The sequence below is a fragment of the Mustela erminea genome, chromosome 6, assembly GCF_009829155.1.
Source record: "Mustela erminea isolate mMusErm1 chromosome 6, mMusErm1.Pri, whole genome shotgun sequence".
NCBI classification, from domain to species: domain Eukaryota; kingdom Metazoa; phylum Chordata; class Mammalia; order Carnivora; family Mustelidae; genus Mustela; species Mustela erminea.
The window spans coordinates 11,419,080-11,438,115 of NC_045619.1; the positions used below are offsets into that span (position 1 = coordinate 11,419,080).

General features: G+C 58.1%; 1 protein-coding gene across 2 annotated transcripts in view; it reads left to right on the top strand.

Moving 5' to 3' along the window:
• The window catches only part of MYH9 (myosin heavy chain 9), an 88,426-nt gene extending 69,820 nt beyond the window's left edge, over positions 1-18,606 (top strand). The window contains exons 21-41 of one of the 2 annotated variants that reach the window (XM_032346410.1): positions 757-888; positions 1,275-1,481; positions 1,919-2,056; positions 3,323-3,446; positions 5,304-5,475; positions 6,469-6,681; positions 6,991-7,135; positions 8,285-8,491; positions 8,669-8,773; positions 8,993-9,145; positions 10,144-10,392; positions 11,404-11,616; positions 11,760-11,972; positions 12,223-12,384; positions 13,747-13,875; positions 14,841-14,929; positions 15,019-15,142; positions 15,454-15,662; positions 16,235-16,343; positions 16,477-16,649; positions 17,441-17,558. In XM_032346410.1, coding sequence (XP_032202301.1) covers positions 757-888; positions 1,275-1,481; positions 1,919-2,056; positions 3,323-3,446; positions 5,304-5,475; positions 6,469-6,681; positions 6,991-7,135; positions 8,285-8,491; positions 8,669-8,773; positions 8,993-9,145; positions 10,144-10,392; positions 11,404-11,616; positions 11,760-11,972; positions 12,223-12,384; positions 13,747-13,875; positions 14,841-14,929; positions 15,019-15,142; positions 15,454-15,662; positions 16,235-16,343; positions 16,477-16,649; positions 17,441-17,558 — 3,384 coding nt within the window. Of the gene's footprint in view, positions 1-756; positions 889-1,274; positions 1,482-1,918; positions 2,057-3,322; positions 3,447-5,303; positions 5,476-6,468; positions 6,682-6,990; positions 7,136-8,284; positions 8,492-8,668; positions 8,774-8,992; positions 9,146-10,143; positions 10,393-11,403; positions 11,617-11,759; positions 11,973-12,222; positions 12,385-13,746; positions 13,876-14,840; positions 14,930-15,018; positions 15,143-15,453; positions 15,663-16,234; positions 16,344-16,476; positions 16,650-17,440 lie in introns of both variants that reach the window. The other variant, XM_032346411.1, reaches the window with a different exon arrangement.
• Positions 18,607-19,036: the final 430 nt, after the last annotated feature.

A 19,036-nucleotide genomic window follows, 5' to 3' on the forward strand; every position in this document is an offset into this window, starting at 1 on the left:
CCGCGCGTGCTGGGGGTGCTGTTCTCCCAAGCAGCCACAGGGCCATGGGGTGCTCCCAGCTGTACAGGCCTTCCCCTCCCTAGGCACCCCTCCCCCCAAAAAATCCCTTCATCAGGAATGTAGTTCAGGTTGCTTTCGATTGTAATAGATAATTTGTGGCCATTGTGAAAAGTTAAACTAACACAGAGTGTAGAGAAGCAGACACGTTCACACGTGATTCCTTCAGCCCCGAGCCAGTGTCTGTGCCAGGACGATGTTTGCATGTTTATTCCCGCTTTTTTACTCTTTAAGTCTCCGCTCACAAACCATACTCACGCAGTCTTACCTAGCTGAGCTCTGACTTGTGTAACCAGGCTTGTGTTGTGTATTTGCCATTTAGGATTCCTTCGTGAGCATTATTTTTTAAAAGTCAGCGTCTTGTCCCCTGGAGACACTTCCTGTTTTATCTGGCCGCTTTCCCCGTCGTGTGTGTTTCTCTCCTTCCTAGTTTTTCATCCATGTGAACACGCTGTCCACATCTTTGTGCACGCACGGGTGGTTTCCCTGACCTGTATTTTAGCGGGGTCAGAGGCCCCGGACACCCAGCACCGAATCCATCTCCAGGAAGATGGTCTTTGTTGGTACCTATTCCTTCTCCCCCCGCAGTGGGTCTGTTTGGCCATCCCTCTAGGAAGCTTGCCCCTCGAGCCTGCCCTTTGCAGGTGAGGGCCTGAATAGGTATCCTCAGCCAAGCGCCTCTGCCTCCATCTCTCCCAGGTCAAGCCGCTGCTGCAGGTGAGCCGGCAGGAGGAGGAGATGATGGCCAAGGAGGAGGAGCTGGTGAAGGTCCGGGAGAAGCAGCTGGCCGCTGAGAACAGGCTCACAGAGATGGAGACCCTCCAGTCCCAGGTAGGTGTCTGTGGGCTCTGGCCTGTTGTTGGGCCGGCCGCTCCCAGTGCTGCCACCTGCTGGCCAGCAGGAGGCGGGGCGTATTGGGAGTTGCCGGAGAGGTTTTGCTGTTCCTGTAAACAGACCCCACTGGGATTCTGTGATATAGGGAGGTGCCCGGTGGGACAGAGAGTTCCTGGTTGTTGGGTAAATCTCTCCGAATCCATTTCCCGGGGATGGTGGTGCACGGCTCACAGGGTAATGGTGAAGGACCCGGAACACGATGTTTGGGGAGTGCCTGGGAGCCTCGGCAGCCTCAAGACAGGAACTGTTCTGGTGGGCGGGGAAGCCTGAGCGCCAGGACCTCCGAGCTGCCAGGGCTCACGTGGTCCCCATGCTCTTTGCAGCTCATGGCAGAGAAGCTGCAGTTGCAGGAGCAGCTCCAGGCGGAAACGGAGCTGTGTGCCGAGGCGGAGGAGCTCCGGGCCCGCCTGACCGCCAAGAAGCAGGAGCTCGAAGAGATCTGCCATGACCTGGAGGCCAGGGTGGAGGAGGAGGAGGAGCGCTGCCAGCACCTGCAGGCCGAGAAGAAGAAGATGCAGCAGAACATCCAGGTCAGCCCCCTTCCTCCTCCCAAGAAGGGGTAGTGCTGCCTGCAGGACATGGGGTGGAGGGGATGGAGTGCAGTGCCCCGGGAGCCAGAGAGGAGGCTGCAGTCGCCGGGGCTGTGGGAGGCCGCTCTTTGGAGAGCTCCTCTCCGCAGGCAGGGAGTCCTCACAGGCGTCAGACACGGGGGATCCCAGACAGTTTGATTTCATACCCTCAGTCTTCACTGTGGTCCGTCCGAGGAGCCAGGGCGATCGGCTTTGCCTTTGGCTCATGCTGCTGGGGGGCAGCTGGCTCGGGGATGCACCTCAGAAGCAGCGAGCGCACTGTTGGGCCGGGTTCCCTTTTCGGCTTGCCCTAGTTGTGAAGATGGAAGCCCACCAGTGGGGTGGGGTGGGTCCGTGTGGTCTGCTCCCCGCTCACAGTCTCCCCGGCCCCGCGGTAGGAACTGGAGGAACAGCTGGAGGAGGAGGAGAGCGCCCGCCAGAAGCTGCAGCTGGAGAAGGTGACCACCGAGGCCAAGCTGAAGAAGCTGGAGGAAGACCAGATCATCATGGAAGACCAGAACTGCAAGCTGGCCAAGGTGAGGCCCAGGGGGCCCAGCCACATGGTGGGCAGAGGTGGGGGTTGCATCTGGGCACAGGCTAGGCTCCGGGATCCCGGTGCACCTGCCTCCCTCCCTCTCCTGCGGCCACAGCGTCTGGCGATCACGGGCCCTCCTGCGTGTCTGTGGCCTCTGCATGCCAGCGTCCTACTCAATGGGGTGTTTCTCACCACTGAGTGGGGCCTAAGGACAAGGTTTGGCATATCTTCTCGGTAAAGCTCTCTGTCAGGTTTCAAGATGCAAGACTTACAGCTGAGCCATCTGTGGGGTCTTGCACATCCGTCTCCGAGGGGCTTCAGGCACCGTGGTGGCTCAGTGTGGAGGCGCGGGTGCTCTCCAACAGCCTTCCCAGTGTAGTGGCTGTTTCTCTTAGAGCCAAGTCGGGTCCCCGTCGGAGTCTTATCCAGTGAGCAGATAAAAGCTCAGAGTCGAGTCAGTTGAAAGGGTCAGAAGGCTCCCCCCAAGCCCAAGTGTGGGGACCGGGTGGATGTGGCAAGATGCCAGCCTATGGACTCTGTGACACGAAGCTCAGATACCTGGACTGGGGGTTGGTGTTCGGTTAGTTCTGGGCCTGGGAGGTCAGCCTGGTTGGGGACTTGTTAATATTAGGACTCCAGTGGTAGCCACGCAGCAGAAGGTGGGGGGAGCAGCTGGGGTGTTTTGGAGAAGCTTTGGCACGAGAAAGGCGGAGGTCACAGCCCACGCATTGGACGGGGGCCGGGCACATAGCCGGTAGAGTCATTGTGTCTGAAGCCCCTTCCCAATTCTGGCTGCCACCTGTGTGTCTTTCTTACTTGAGCTTAATTAAAGGGTGACGCAGGTCCAGGAAGGCCTTAGGCACCCCCATTTGTAGACCCTGAGGAAGCCCACCCCGCTGATTCAGGGCTGCCAGTGACTTTTCTTCTTTATAAGATTTATTTATCTGAGTGAGACCATGAGGGGCAGAGGGAGAGCATCTCAGGCAGACTCCCTGCTGATTGTAGAGCCTGACTTGGGGCTTGATTTCAGGACCCCAAATCATGACCTGAGCCGAAACCAAGAGTCTATCACTTAACCGCCTGCGCTGCCCAGGTGCCAGCTGGTGACCTTTTAGGATTACCCTTTGATCTAGAAAATCCTGGTGAATCAAGCATTTGAGTCCTCCCCTTGGTTCAGTCCTAAATTTCCAGGCAAGTTATACTTTGAAGAGTGCTAAAGTGTTCTGTGCTCAACTAACTTTACTCTTTGACCCACCTCACCCCTCAGGAGAAGAAGCTTCTGGAAGACAGAATAGCCGAGTTTACCACCAATCTCATGGAAGAGGAGGAGAAATCGAAGAGCCTCGCCAAGCTGAAGAACAAGCACGAGGCGATGATCACCGACCTGGAGGGTAAGAGGCAGCGGGCAGGGACTGAGGTGCCCCTGCTGCGGGCCCCAGCTGGACCTTGCTGCCGGGAGCAGGAGCACCGGGCTGGTCTCGTGTTCACTGCGTGCAGGCAGGCTCGTAATTTGCAGCCCCTAACGACTGTCCTGAAGACCTTGGGGACAGCTCTGGTCCCTGTGGGCGTCTGGGCCTCTGGGCACTGGCTGGACTGGGGACGGATATTCCCCCACGTGAGGGGCTCTTAGAACACTTCGGCATTTCTCTCTTGTCGTGTGCCGTGAGTTGCACAATATTGACGTCCTGAGAGGTCCGAAGTCTGATCCCAGCTTTGCCGCTTACCGGCTGTGTCACCTCGCAGCTCTCCCGTAATCTCCGTGGGCTTCAGTTTCTCTTCTCTTCAAGGGGGCACAGTGAACGGGCGTCCACAGGGACGACACTAAATCACACGTACAGGCACACCATGCGGGGCTGGGCTGGACAGATGGCACGAGAGGCCATTGCTTGACTCGGGGCAGGTGACCAGTTGTGCCTTCGTCTCCCTGTCTTGTGGGAGGACAACAAGGTAGAACACAGGTCTGTGTCTTTTGAGACGTGCAGGTAGCAAAGGGACAGGTGAGAGGGGACCACTGCGGAGGCTCCGAGCTCATGCCAGAAACCACCGCTCCGTCAGCAGAGACTCGGGGCAGCCCTGTGTGCCCAGGGCACTTGGCGTGTAGGGCCCAGACTGTCCAGACTGAGCACCAGGAGGGTTTTCCTATCCCCTCCTGCCCCCTTCACGTTTGTAAGGGCTGAGGCGAGTCAGGCCGGAAAGGGGAAGCAGGGTGCTGGAGGGACCTTGCTGCCCAGGGACTCTCTCCCTCATCCAGGTCTAGGAGGGCAGAGCCACTGGGCGGGCAGACACACAGGGGGGCTCAGGTTTGACACCGGTGAGTGTTAAGAGAGATGTGGGACAGTCTGAACACACACGGCTAGTGGGAGTGGGAATCGGTAGTGGCCTTGAACAGTCTGGTGCTGCCTGGTGGCTTTGAAGCTTCACGTGAAGCTTCACGTGCCTACAACCAACTCAGCACTCTTGGCCACATACCCTGGGGCTTCCGGGCTAGCGCGCATGGCAGCAATGCTCTTGAGGGCACACGGTGAACGCGACCCGAACGCCCATCAGTTGTGGCACAGGGATCGCTGGGGTCCGTTCACCAGACTGGTCCATGGAGCTCAGTTGCACTGACCCTTAACTTGCTCAGTTTCAAGGTTTTACTGTTGAGTGACAGAAGCAAGTGGAGGAATGAGTCGCTGACCCTTACTGAGCACAGACTCTGGGCTAGGAGCTGTCGTGAATGCTTACGAATACCAATGCCCACGAGCCTCGCAACCTCCTGAGTCAGGTGGTCTCCTTATCCTTGTTCAGGTGATGCACAGAAAGGTTAAGGGGTTACCTGAGTGACGTCCTAATGGGAATCATAAGGCCATACATTGGACCCTGATCGCCCATAATGACTGTATAGAATTCATACAGGATGTTCCCTTACACAATTTAAGTTCTTGAATGAAGCCTGTGTTTTAGGGAAGCAGACCTGGTACAACTTAAAGGAAAACAAAGGAGCCGTGAGCACAACTTGCAGGGGAACGTAGGTCCCTGGCAGGGCAGGTCAGCAGAGTTTGGGGTGACATCGGACGTGGCAGCTCGGGGGGTGTTCTTTCCTTCATCCAAGCCTTGGGTACAAGTGTCTGCTTACTGTGATCTTTTAAGGCTCACATATGTTTTAGAACAAAAACTCAGTATTTTTTGTAAAAACAGAAAAAGGTGGAAAAAAAAAATCTGTGGGCACTGAGGGCTCTGTTGGTGTCCCCTGGCTTGTTCCTCAGAACGCCTCCGAAGAGAGGAGAAGCAGCGTCAGGAACTGGAGAAGACTCGCCGGAAGCTAGAGGGGGATTCCACTGACCTCAGTGACCAGATCGCCGAGCTGCAGGCCCAGATCGCCGAGCTCAAGATGCAACTGGCCAAGAAAGAGGAGGAGCTGCAGGCCGCCCTGGCCAGGTGAGGGCCATAGTCAGCCCACAGCAGGGTCTGTCCACCCTGCTGGCACCTGCTGCCATGCAAGCTGTGCTGCTGCTGTCCTCTTGGAGCTGTTGCGCAACAAGATAGGTCGTGTCCCGTTAGGGCATGCGTGTGGCTGCTTCGTCACTGTCCCTTTTTAGTCCCCCAGAAGTCATCCCCAGTGCCCTAGGCCTTCCTTTCTCACATTTTTAAACTTTCTGGTTATAGGTCTGCTTTAAAAACAAAAACAAAAAACCCAAAACTTCGTTTTAGTGTCACAAGAAAACTGAGCAGAAGGTGCACAGAGTTCCCCAACAGCCCCGCACCTCCCCCATGCGGCCCTGCCCAGTGTCACTTCGCAGCCCCGGGGTGGGGGGGGGGGCACATTAATTGCAATTAATGAACCTGCACTGGTGTAATTCTCACCCCCAAGGTATGTACTGCACCTTTGTAGTTTTCCTTAGTTGCTGTAATGGTGCAGTGCAGGCGGCGTTTCATTTCCTTTTTAATTTTCACTGAACATTTACTTATTTACTTATTTTTACATTTCAAGCACTGAATTTCAGTTTGGAAAATGAAGTGATTCTTCTTTTTTTTTTTTAAAGATTTTATTTATTTATTAGACAAAGATCACAAGTAGGCAGAGAGGCAGGCAGAGAGAGAGAAGGAAGCAGGCTCCCTGCAGAGCAGAGAGCCCGACGTGGGGCTCGATCCCAGGACCCTGGGATCATGACCTGAGCGGAAGGCAGAGGCTTTAACCCACTGAGCCACCCCGGCGCCCTGAAGTGATTCTTCTATGACGTTTTTCAGTTCTCAGAGTGGTTTTGCTTTTAAGTCTTCTGGAAGCGTCAGATATGTTTCTGTGGAGAGGAGCACCTGAGGCCTATGGTGACGATTTCCAGAAGCAGCTTTGGCTGCTCCTCTCCAAAGCCTTTTCTTCACGCTCTGCTCCCTGAGGTGGAAAGAGCCTCCTGATGTTGGTCTCTTCGACAGAGTGGAGGAAGAAGCCACCCAGAAGAATATGGCCCTAAAGAAGATTCGTGAGCTGGAATCCCAGATTTCTGAGCTCCAGGAGGACCTGGAATCAGAGCGAGCTTCTAGAAATAAAGCTGAGAAGCAGAAGCGGGACCTTGGGGAGGAGCTGGAGGCTCTGAAAACGGAGTTGGAGGACACTCTGGACTCCACGGCTGCCCAGCAAGAGCTCAGGTGCGTTGTGCAGCCGAGGGGCCAAGTCACTAAGGATGGGAGTGGGGAGTGGGCAGGGAGGGTGAGGCCCCCTCAGCAGCTCTAACCTGGGTCGAAGAAACTGCTGTGGAGTTCGAGTGAGCCCCGAATCCTCCCCAGAGAGCGTCTGCAAGCCTGGGCTGGAGGATTCATGGCCTGGAAGGGAGCATGGCTGGGCAGCAAGGCTGGGGCGGCCGGCGCCTCTTGCCAGGCTCTTTGCAGCTGGGGAGAAGACCCCAGGGCGGCAGCACGCCCAGGCCTGGCCTCCATCCTGAGGGTGCTTCTTTACAGGTCCAAACGCGAACAGGAAGTGAACATTCTGAAGAAGACCCTCGAGGATGAGGCCAAGACCCATGAGGCCCAGATCCAGGAGATGAGGCAGAAGCACTCGCAGGCCGTGGAGGAGCTGGCCGAGCAGCTAGAGCAGACGAAGCGGGTGCGTGGGCTTCCCTGGGACGGGCTCCGTGACTGCGGGCGGCACTGGGCTGCTGGCGGGGCAGAGTCCTCCTGGAGGTGGGCTGCCGCCCTGGGCCAGGCCTGCAGAGCAGAGCGGCTTCCAGTACCAGCTGCCTGGGTGGAAGTCCAGGCTCCAGCCCTAAGCGGCTGTGTGACTCAGGCCAGTCGCTGCCTCTGTGCCTCAGTCTGCCCATCGTAGAGGAGACGAAGGATATCTGTCTCATGCAAATCCCTGACTGTTGGAGCTGATGACAGGTAAAAGCACGTGAACAAGTGAACGATAAAGACTCAGCAAGTTGTTCGAGAATGACTGTTAGTGTTTTGTTCAGGACCCGCCAGACCAGAAAGCCCCCATGAATTGGAGTGGCCTGGTGCCGAGTGCCAGAGGGCCCCAGGTTTTCTCTGGAGCACCCCCACGTGCTCAGCTGGAGTCTTGGTGGGAAGCTTTGGGATATTGATCCTGCTGGTCTCAGGCAGGGGCTGGGCCAGACGGTTCTCCAAGACCACGTTCTCCCTGCTGTGGCCCCTGGCATGTAGCCACTCTGGGTGGCAGCCCGAGAGGTCAAAGGCTTTTGCACGTGACGGCCTGTACAATATTCTCAGAGGCGTGCCTTGTCCATCCAGGCCCCTTCTGGTGGAAGCCTTACCTTACCCTTCAGCTTTTCCTTTCCCAACATACCCCGTCATGTGTATGACTCTGTGACCAGCTCAGTGGAGAGCAGAATGGGACTGTCGAGTGGATTCTATACACGCCACTCGTAGATATTCTGGAAGATTATCACGTCATCACTCAGAACACACATTTCACAGAGGCTTTACTGGAAGCCTGACTGAGCAGCTATTACTTCTCTTGGTGTTCTGATACTGCTAAAGTCTTCCTATCTAGTGATAATAGATCCTTATGCTTGAGCTGGGCAGGGACCATTGCTAAGCTGAGGACGCGGGCTGTGTGTCCCGTCCGGCCAAGTGAGGAGTGCGGGTCAGGCCTGAGCGTCTGGCCTGAGGCTCTCGGCTGCATGTGTCCCCCAGGCTGGCCTGCTGGTGTTGCTGCTGAGAGAGCAGACTCCTCTCTCCCGGCTCTTCCAGGGCCTCGCTGCCCCTTCCCACCTCGTGGCTTGCATCCGCACAGGTGAAAGCCAACCTGGAGAAGGCGAAGCAGACGCTGGAGAACGAGCGAGGGGAGCTGGCCAACGAGGTGAAGGTGCTGCTGCAGGGCAAAGGGGACTCTGAGCACAAGCGCAAGAAGGCCGAGGCGCAGCTGCAGGAGCTGCAGGTGAAGCTCACCGAGGGCGAGCGCGTGCGCACGGAGCTGGCCGACAAGGTCACCAAGCTGCAGGTGAGGCCTCCGCTGCGTCCCGGGCCCCGGGCAGGGGTGCCTGCTGCCGCGACTCGGTTTTGGCCCGGATCTCCAGAGCTCCTCCCCTGCTCCCTTTCAGGGAGGCCTTTGGGTTGGCCTGACGGCTGAGGTGGGGCCAAAGCACTCATGGGCCTTCTCCCTCCCGTCCCCGTGCAGGTTGAGCTGGACAACATGACGGGGCTTCTCACCCAGTCTGACAGCAAGTCCAGCAAGCTCACCAAGGACTTCTCTGCCCTGGAGTCCCAGTTACAGGACACACAGGTAAAGACGGCAGCAGGGCCCAACTCCTCCGATGACCCGTCCTCCCCCGTATCTATAGGGTCTCCGGGTCCTTCTGCCCTTCCTCTCTCCTGCTCCCCCTGGCCAGGTCTGTAGCAGCTGTCCTCCAAATCAGAGGGACCGGCTCCTCCCTCCCGTGGAGGGTGTGGGGCCTGCAAGGCTCTGGCCCTGAGCCCCGGTGTCCCGCGTGTCTCGGTGTAGGAGCTGCTCCAGGAGGAGAACCGGCAGAAGCTGAGCCTGAGCACCAAGCTGAAGCAGATGGAGGATGAGAAGAACTCCTTCAGGGAGCAGCTGGAAGAGGAGGAGGAGGCCAAGCGCAACCTGGAGAAGCAGATTGCTACCCTCCATGCCCAGGTTCGGTACCACTCCCCTGCTGGGTGCCCCGCTGCCCCCTGGAGACTCGGGAGCTGCTGCGGGGAGTCTGTAGGCCGGGCAGAGTCCGCCCGGGCGCCATATCTCAGGAAGCTCCTGCCCTCGCCAGCCAGAGCTGCTAGCCAGGGTCTCGGGTGGAATTCAGGGGGGTCTGTACATGTGGTGGAGGAGACGTCCTGTCTGTGTTTCCACTAGTCAGGCTGACATCAGTGTGGTGTTCGATCACACATGTAGGCTGTGAGGCAGGCAGCAGCAGTACGTGAGGTGTGAAGGAAACCACAGATCGCTGTGTCTGAGCCGTGGCGAGCTTTGGGGCATCATGGTGGGCCCGTCGCTTTGGGAGCTCGTGCCGGACACACTGACAAGGGAGCACATGGACACTGTGTCACAGTGTAAAGAAGTACCCAGCAACTGCATTTTTCTGTATTTTTGTACTTGCTGATCTTAGCATCTCACGCTCATTAAAACACCATTATAAGGAGGTCACAGTCTTTTTCTAGACCGTCAGAGGGTCTGTAACCGGAAATAGATTAAGAGTCGCATTCTACATCTCATGTAGGGCTCAGCGGCCAGCCAGGAGATCTGTGCTGCCTCCTGGGGAGAGGGGTGTAGTCTGTGCTCCAGTCTGGGTGGGAGTAGCTGGTGGCTGGTGTGGCAGCTCTGGCTCCGAGTGCGAAGGGGGGCTGCAGGACTGATGCCCGTAGATCTCCTGCCTGCAGCAGACAGACTCTGTCCCTGGCAAGAGACCGATGTCGGAGGATGATATAGGACGATGGAAAGCAAGAGGGTTGGTGTACATCTTGACCGAGAGGCTGCCCCAGGGCTGCAGGCACTAGGCAGATGCCCTCGGCAGAAACCTCGTTTCTCTCACTTCAGCTGAAGAGGGGCATGTCCGTGACTGGGCCTCTGCTCATGGCGTGCGAGCTGGCTGCCCCTGCCCTGGACCTGGGCCGTCTGCCTAACTCTGTGCCCCTGCCCAGGTGACGGACATGAAGAAAAAGATGGAGGATGGCGTGGGGTGCCTGGAGACCGCGGAGGAAGCCAAGAGGAAGCTCCAGAAGGACCTGGAGGGGCTGGGCCAGCGCTACGAGGAAAAGGTGGCCGCCTACGACAAGCTGGAGAAGACCAAGACGCGGCTGCAGCAGGAGCTGGACGACCTACTCGTGGACCTGGACCACCAACGCCAGACGGCCTCCAACCTGGAGAAGAAGCAGAAGAAGTTCGACCAGGTGGGTGCGGCCGGGCTGCCCCCGGGGCCCGTCCCGTCGGGCACATCCATGGGGCGTCGAGGCTGGGGTCACCTCACACCTCGCTGGGGAGGGCAGGGCTCCCCCTTGCAGCAGGGTGTTCTTCCCCTTTCCCACGTCTGACATCTTTCAGATTGTCTGTAATGAACCAGTTGTACTCTTACATAGGACTTTTTTTTTTCTTTACTCTCAACATGGGGTTTGAACTCAAAACCCCAACGTCAAGTATGCACATGTCCTAATGACATCCCTGTGATGTAGGATTTTTATTGATGCATACTACCTCTGCCTCATTCCAAAAGCTCTGGGGCCCAGACAGTGGGGTAGGACAGTTCAGGCAAACTGGTCAAGTGTAGCCCCATACGTGTTGCTGGGGGTGGAGGTGCACCGGATCCCGCCACGCTCCTCTCCTTGCTGCTGTCCCCAGTTGCACCCCTGCAAGGTGCTGGCAAAGTCTAGAAGATTCATCCTCTGGCTGTTTAAGAAATGGGGCTGGGGAATAAAGAGGTATCGGCAGAAGGTTTGGGGAGATGGGGTGATGAGGTCTGGCCGCGGGTGGGCCTGCACGGAGAGTAGACACCCAAGAACTTGAACGTAAATGGGCATCCTTGACGAGCGCCACAGGTGGGCCTCTAAACAGCCAGATGGACATGGTTTTTAAGGAAAACAGCAACTGGTTGTTCAGGAGAACAAGGTTTTTTCTAGTTCTGAGGGAGAAACGTTCTGTGTACGTTCTCAGGGAAGGGGTGCTGATTGTAAAATGATGAAAACTGGCCTCACAGGGTGCTGGCAGAGGTGATCTCTGTCCTAGTCTGGTTACAAGGACATGCTACATGGCATGTGCCACACTTGGGGCCCGCCAGGTACCCTGGGCGACAGCCTGGTCCCCTCCCCTTAGACCCGCACCTAGGACCCTTAGTCCCCAAGGAGTATGGGTGTGGAGGCTTTGCTCACCTGAGGGCTGGAGGCTCATAATGACCACCTCTCCCCCAGCTACTGGCAGAGGAAAAGACCATCTCAGCCAAGTATGCGGAGGAGCGTGACCGGGCAGAGGCAGAGGCCCGGGAGAAGGAGACCAAGGCGCTGTCCCTGGCCCGGGCTCTGGAGGAGGCCATGGAGCAGAAGGCGGAGCTGGAGCGGCTCAATAAGCAGTTCCGCACGGAGATGGAGGACCTCATGAGCTCCAAGGACGACGTTGGCAAGAGCGTGAGTACCGGGTCGGCGGCTGGCTCTGGGGAGGGCGGAGTGGGGACAGCCCCATGGACTAGGGGCTGAGCGGACACCAAGGCTGGGGATGTTGGGGACCTCATCCCTCAGCTCCTGACTCGGTTTCCCTCGGCGGGGGTCAGGTCCACGAGCTGGAGAAGTCCAAGCGGGCCCTGGAGCAGCAGGTCGAGGAGATGAAGACGCAGCTGGAGGAGCTGGAGGACGAGCTGCAGGCCACAGAGGACGCCAAGCTGCGGCTGGAGGTCAACCTGCAGGCCATGAAGGCCCAGTTCGAGCGGGACCTGCAGGGCCGCGATGAGCAGAGTGAGGAGAAGAAGAAGCAGCTGGTCAGACAGGTGTGGACGGCCCCCCACGCTCACCCCCGTTTCTGGCAGGCTTCTTTCTCCTTTCTCCCCCTGGGTTGTGTCGGGCTCCTCCTCCACTCCTTCAGGTTCCAGTCGCCTGTCTCCAGGGTCAGGGACCCTTTCTTTGATGGCCCGTAGTCTTCGTGGGACCCTGCAGGCCCTGTGCAGCCTGGCCTGGGCTCAGAGCGGGGCAGGGTCTGGGTGTGGATGCTGCTGTCTGAGCCGTCGGCCTGTCCCCCAGGTGCGGGAGATGGAGGCAGAACTGGAGGATGAGAAGAAGCAGCGCTCGATGGCAGTGGCTGCTCGGAAGAAGCTGGAGATGGACCTGAAAGACCTGGAGGCCCACATCGACTCTGCCAACAAGAACCGAGATGAGGCCATCAAGCAGCTGCGCAAACTGCAGGTGAGGCCACGGGCCGTGCGGGGCGCGTCTACCTGGGCTCAGGCAGGGACTGGGCACTAGTCGGTGGCTGACAAGTGCCGAGGAACACCACCCTCTCCTCTCCATGGCCGACTAGGATGCCCTCAGTCCTGGAACAGAAAGCAACTTGCACTAAGATTGTTGACTTTGTGTGTGTTAAGCAAGGAAATGCACATAAACCTAGAAACACAGTGATGTAGGGATGTAGTACTTGGCGGTAGATTCCAGAGTAAACCAGACATGGCCCGGGGTCATGGCCCAGGTCCCAACCCCATACAGCGTTAGTGGGCAGTGATTGAAGCTTCCGAGGTGAGCATAGACCCCACCTGCAGCCCACAGTACAGAATGCACACTTGGGAAATTCTCACTTCACCAATAAGTAAAGATCATAGGTTTTGTTTATTTATATGTTTTTTATTATTAAAATTTAATATTATTAAAATTTAATAATTTCAACATTATTAGCATATAGTGTTACGTTAGTTTCACGTGTATGACAGTTATTCATCACTATATCCATACAGTACTCTGTGCTCATCAGGATACGTGAAAGATAACAAATTCCATTCAATTCTCTTTATTTATTAAAAGAGTTGGTATATTTATTAGAGAGCTCGAGTGGGAGGAGGAGCAGAGGCAGAGGGACAACCAGATTCCCCACTGAACAGGGAGCCCTATGCTGGACTTGATCCCTGGGATCATGGTCTGAGCTGAAGGCAGATGCTTAACCGACTGAGCTACCCAGGCGCCCCAAAGATAACAAATTTTAAAAAACAGCTCTGCGAAGCCACGTGGCACACCGAAACCCAGCCACAGAAAGAAAAAGTTTAGGGTCTATCGGTGAGGTCGTAAGGCAGTTGTCCCTGTTACCATCTGGCCTGAGGAGTCCCACTTGAGGATTTATCTATAGAAGAAAAAAAAGAAACAAACCTATTTGACTAAGATCTTTAGAGTTAGAACCAGTCACAGGAGAACAAAGGAAATGTGTTTCTTCCCTATAGTGGGGGCTGACCTGGCAGGTGGTTGTGGACCCGGAGGACCTGGTGTCCCAGGGAGCAGCCTTGGAGCACTGCTGCATTTGGGTCAACAGGACGTTGTAAAAAGTGTACCCCAGATTGCAGCTCGGGCTGATGGGTACCGGGTGACTGACACTGCCGAAGGTGTGCTTTGTAAAACCTGATGGTCAAAAACGTGTGAAAATGATAAGGATTAAAAAGATCTGTGTCATTATTTTGCCCTTTACTGTTAAGTTGGTTACATGTGGCAGCAGGCTGAAAGCAGCCCAAGGTCTTGAGGGTGGGGTGGTGGCTGTGGGGGGTACCAAGCTTCTCCTGCCCACCCCAGGCCCAGATGAAGGATTACATGCGGGAACTGGAGGACACACGTGCATCACGAGAGGAGATCCTGGCTCAGGCCAAGGAAAACGAGAAGAAGCTGAAGAGCATGGAGGCCGAGATGATCCAGCTGCAGGAGGTGGGCCAGGCCCCAAGAGGGCACTCGGGGCACCAGCAGGGGCAGCCTACGGCCTCTGCCCAGCCAGGCTGGGCCGCCCAGTGGCCCAGCTGGCAGCCAACAGGCCAACTTCAGCAGTGGGTTGGGGGTGGGTTTGGCTTTGTGAAAGAAGTCCCTGCAGGGTTTCGTAAAGTAGCCGGGCTTCCTGGTGTGACTAAACTGTGTGTGTGAGTTAAACTGTCACCATTTGGGGCCAGCTCCCTTGCATGAAATGAAGCTTCCTGGTACTCCCCACCTCCTGCTGAGTGTTTACACCTGGCAAGGGGAGGGTGCTTTCCCAAATGCTCCGGCACCACCGCGTGTCCCCCTTGCTGCCTTGTGGGTCACACAAGAGGTGTATCGCTAGAACCTTCCCTCTGCTCTAGGCAGTCTTCTTCAGCCTGAGGTTAATGTGCCACTTGGTGCTCCTACTGGGGCTGGGTGTCTGGGCATGTCCTCGTCCACACTGTCCTCATGACTGTGCCCTCGAGCCTGGGCCGGGGGTCATCCCTCCCTCTGAGGTCAAGTGTGGCTCTCTGTTGGGACCACCTTACCCAACTGGCTTTCAGACTCTGTGCTCTCACCCAAACTCCCATCCTCGTCCTCCCGACTTCCGGTCTCCCCAGAATGCAGAGGGACCAGATCCCATTAGCCCAGGACAGTTTTTTATTTACCTCTACCTCCCCAGTCTGACTTGGCTGTAACACTTAGAGAGAGGGGCTTTGCAAATGTGGTGCCTAAGTCATGGTCTCAGAGGAAGGAATCAGCCCTGTAAGCCAGAGGGGCTCGTGAGGAAGGGCTTCGTGGAGGAGGCAGACCTGGGAGGGGGTTTGAGAGGAAGGGCCAGGGGCTGGGGGAGCATGGTGCTGCGAGTTCCAGGAATGGGAGGGGGGGCTCAAGGGACTTTGGGGTGTCCCAGATGGTCACAGTCCACATTCTCATGGCAGGAACTGGCAGCCGCCGAGCGCGCCAAGCGCCAGGCCCAGCAGGAGCGGGATGAGCTGGCCGACGAGATTGCCAACAGCAGCGGCAAAGGGTGAGCCATGGCGTGCCATGTTGAGCTGAGGGCAGGTGTGCCCATCCTCTGGGACAGGCCCTGTCTCACTGCTCCCCGCTCTCACCCAGAGCCCTGGCGTTGGAAGAGAAGCGGCGCTTGGAGGCCCGCATCGCCCAGCTGGAGGAGGAGCTGGAGGAGGAACAGGGCAACACCGAGCTGGTGAACGACCGGCTGAAGAAGGCAAACCTGCAGGTGGGTGGGGCCAGGGCCGCCAGGCGTTTTCCCGCACCAGGCTCTGCTCCTCTGAGACCATGCTGGCAGGAGCCTAGGGCTTGCTGGGCTTCGGAGAGGGTGTCCTGGCACCTGTGAAGGTCTCCCTTGGTTTCATTCTCTGGACCCTGGCTGTGGGGGAGCTCCTTTTTCTAGGAGGGTCCAGAGCTCATGAACTTGGGGCACAAGGGCCTAGTGTTTTCTGAGGCTCTTGAGGAACCAGTGGCCCCGCTTCTGCCCCAGGGAGCCCCCCGCCCCAGCCCTCCTGGGGTCACCAGCCTTCCTTCCTATAGATCGACCAGATCAACACCGACCTGAACCTCGAGCGCAGTCACGCCCAGAAGAACGAGAATGTGCGACAGCAGCTAGAGCGCCAGAACAAGGAGCTCAAGGTCAAGCTGCAGGAGATGGAGGGCACTGTCAAGTCCAAGTACAAGGCTTCCATCACTGCCCTGGAGGCCAAGATCGCACAGCTGGAGGAGCAGCTGGACAACGAGACCAAGTAGGTGTTCCTTCCCATCGTCGGCCTCAGCCTGCAGACCCCTCTGTTGCTGCCCGAGGCCCAGAGACTGTTGTCCCCCTCCTGACGGCTGCTCATCCCTTCCATTGGGGCTTCTAAGTTTGCGTAGGAGTCCATGGGCCCACCTCTAGAGTTGGGGCTTCGGACAACTGTCTCTAGGGCCTGAATCAGGCAGAGGTGGCGCTTGCTGCCTGCTTGGGCAGCTAGTCTGTGGGCTCAGCAAGACTGGGGCGTCGTTGGAGGTAATGGGCAGGTCACACTGGGTTGCAAATCTCAGTTTCCCCTTTCCTTGCTACGTACCTGCTCCTTGGGCTGTGTCCCCCCTCCCCGGAGCCCACTTCCTCCTCTGTGAAATGGAGTTGTCGCCGTGCGTCCCCCGCAGGAGACCAAGCACGTCGTGGGTGTTGGGTGGAGATGGGCCGGCTTCTGCCTGGGGGCTTCCTCGTGAGGGACATGCCCGTGAGGCGCGGGGACAGGTCGTCCAGCCGGTGTGGTGTGGTGTGGCGGGACCCTCTGAGCCGGGGTCCCTGAGCCGCCGCCTCTCTGCCCTGCAGGGAGCGCCAGGCAGCCTGCAAACAGGTGCGTCGGGCCGAGAAGAAGCTGAAGGACGTGCTGCTGCAGGTTGATGACGAGCGGAGGAACGCCGAGCAGTTCAAGGACCAGGTGTGTGCGCATGCGTGTGCGGGCGCGTGTGTACGTGGGAGCGTGTGCGTGCGCGCGAGCGCGTGCGTGGGGCCGCAGCGCCTGGTGGGCCTCTCCGGCTGGGGCGCCTGACCGGGACCTCTCGTCTCCACAGGCTGACAAGGCGTCGGCCCGCCTGAAGCAGCTCAAGCGGCAGCTGGAGGAGGCTGAGGAGGAGGCCCAGCGGGCCAACGCCTCCCGCCGGAAGCTGCAGCGCGAGCTGGAGGACGCCACTGAGACCGCCGACGCCATGAACCGCGAGGTCAGCACCCTCAAGAACAAGCTCAGGTGAGCCCCGTGGCCGCGGCCTGCCCTCCCCGAGCTCGGGGCGCCGGAACGCTCTTTTCAGACGAAACTCCCAGGAGCCGCCCCCGTCTGCGTCCGGTGCCGCGCCGTCTCCGCCCGTGCGGCTCCCGGCCGGGTGAGCCCTGCGCTCCGTCTCTGGGAAAACCCCGCCCGCGGAACCAGGCCGGCCCGGAGGGGCTCCAGGCTGGCTGTGGGGCACTGGCGGCCGCCCGGCCTGGCTGAGGCGGCCCCGCGGCCTTCACGGCGCCTGTGCCCACGGGGAGGCGCGGCTGTGCGCTCTCGCAGAGCGTTGCTGCCGGAGGGGGAGCCGGCGGGGCAGGCAGAGGCTCTTTTTCCCGGGATTCCCGGGATTCTCGCTGCTTCTCTCCCTTCGGCGTGAAGGCGACAGGAGGCCGCCTTCCAGCCCGTCGCTAATAGCGTTGTGCGCGCGACCCGGAGTAGGCGTCGGGGTCCCGTCCCGCGTGCGGTCCCCGTGTCTCCGTCTGCCCCGCTGCTGCGTCGTCTGAGCCCGGGTGTGCGGGCTGGCGTGTGTCTCGCGCGGGTGACTGCGTCTGCTGCTGGGCCTCCCTCTCTCGCCGTCAGCCCCGGCTTCCCCACGGCTTCTCACTGGTGATTTGGAATGAAGCGGGAGCCCGTGGTTCTCCAGGCTCCCCGGTTCTTGGCCCACTGCCCAGGGCGCTGGGGCCTGGTGTCCGTCTACAGATGGCTTGGAGGGGTGCCAGCTGTACTTGCCCACCTGGCCGGCCCTGCTGACCCTGTGCCTCTGTCCCCAGGCGAGGGGACTTGCCGTTTGTCGTGCCCCGCCGGATGGCCCGGAAAGGTGCTGGCGACTGCTCGGACGAGGAGGTGGATGGCAAGGCGGATGGGGCTGAGGCCAAAGCTGCTGAGTAATCTCTCCTCCTGCTGCCTGGAACGGATGGACAGACCGCCAGATGACTCCGTCTCCCCTTTCCAGCACCCCCCACCCCGCAGCACCCTCCTCCACCTCCTGGGGACTGCCGTGACTGTGACCTCCCCACCCAGTCCCACCAGGCCAGGAGACCTCAAGCCTGCGCCTCCCCGCCCGCCCCCCAGGCCTTGCTGAGGGCGTTTGGCTTCCTCCACTGCATCTGCTTCTGCACCCTCCCACCCCCAGCACCCGATACCAAAGAGTCAGAGTCTTGGGCCCCTGGCCTGGGAACTGAGTGACCAGCAGGCTCTCGGCCCTCCCTTGCCACATAGCACAAGACAAGGAGGGCAGGCCACCGGGGATGGGCAAAGAGAGTTTTCTACGAATCTATTTTTCTTCAGACTAAGAAGTTTTGATAGCCCAGCACCCCAGAAGAGTTGTCACCTTCCTTCCCCCACCTCTGCCACCAGCTCCCCCTCCTCCTTTGCTGTTGGCAATCACACACGGCGACCTCACGACCTCTGCCCCGTTGGCCCCGCACTCCCGAGGGCCCTGGGTGATTGGGTAAGGGCAGGCCCAGGGCTGCCCCCTCTGTGCAGGGCACAGAATGCGGGGTGCAAGGAAGGAGCCGTCCCTCCCCACGCGCTCTGGGCAGCGCCACAGTGGTCCCCTTCCTGTTTCAGAGTGTCTCAAGTGCAATGATGACCCCCTTCCCTCCTCTGTGGAGGGCAGCCGGCCCCTGCCACCAGGGGGCTGCTGGGCCCAACAGACAGGGCTTCGGGGCCACGCTGGGAAGGCCATCGGGGGCTTCTCCTAACATTCTTGGGGACCAAATATATTTAATGGTTAAGGGACTTGTCCCAGGTCTGACAGCCAGAGCATTGCGAAGGGCCAGCGGCCCTCCCACACGACCTTGTATCTACTCCAGGACTGGGGCCCGAGGGTACATAATCTGCACCATCGACTCAGTATGGTTTAAAGATCTGCCATCTGCATGGATGTGTTTGAAAGCAAAAAAAAAAAAAGGTTTCTTCTCCCCTCGCCTTATAATAAATGATAAAATTCCAAGTCTTTATCACTGCCTTTCCTTTGGAACCATGTTTAGAAGAGAGTAGCTTGTCCTACACTGGTCTACACTGGTTGCTGAATTTACCTGTATTCCTAACTGTTTTGTATATGCTGCATTTAGACTTACTTATGGCAAAGAAGGCATCTTTTTTTTTCTTTTGAAAAAAACTCAACAAATCATGAAGATATATGAAAGCTACGTATGCCTAAAAAGCTCTGAATTCAGGTCCCAGTTGCTGTCACAAAGGAGTGAATGGAGCTCCCAGCCCCACCCCTTTTTTATATAATTAAAGTGCCTTAGCATGTGTTACAGCTGTCACCACTACAGTAAGCTGGTTTACAGATGTTTTCCACTGAGCGTCACAATAAAGAGTACCGTGCTACGAGCCGTGTGTCTGCTGGTGTCTCTCTG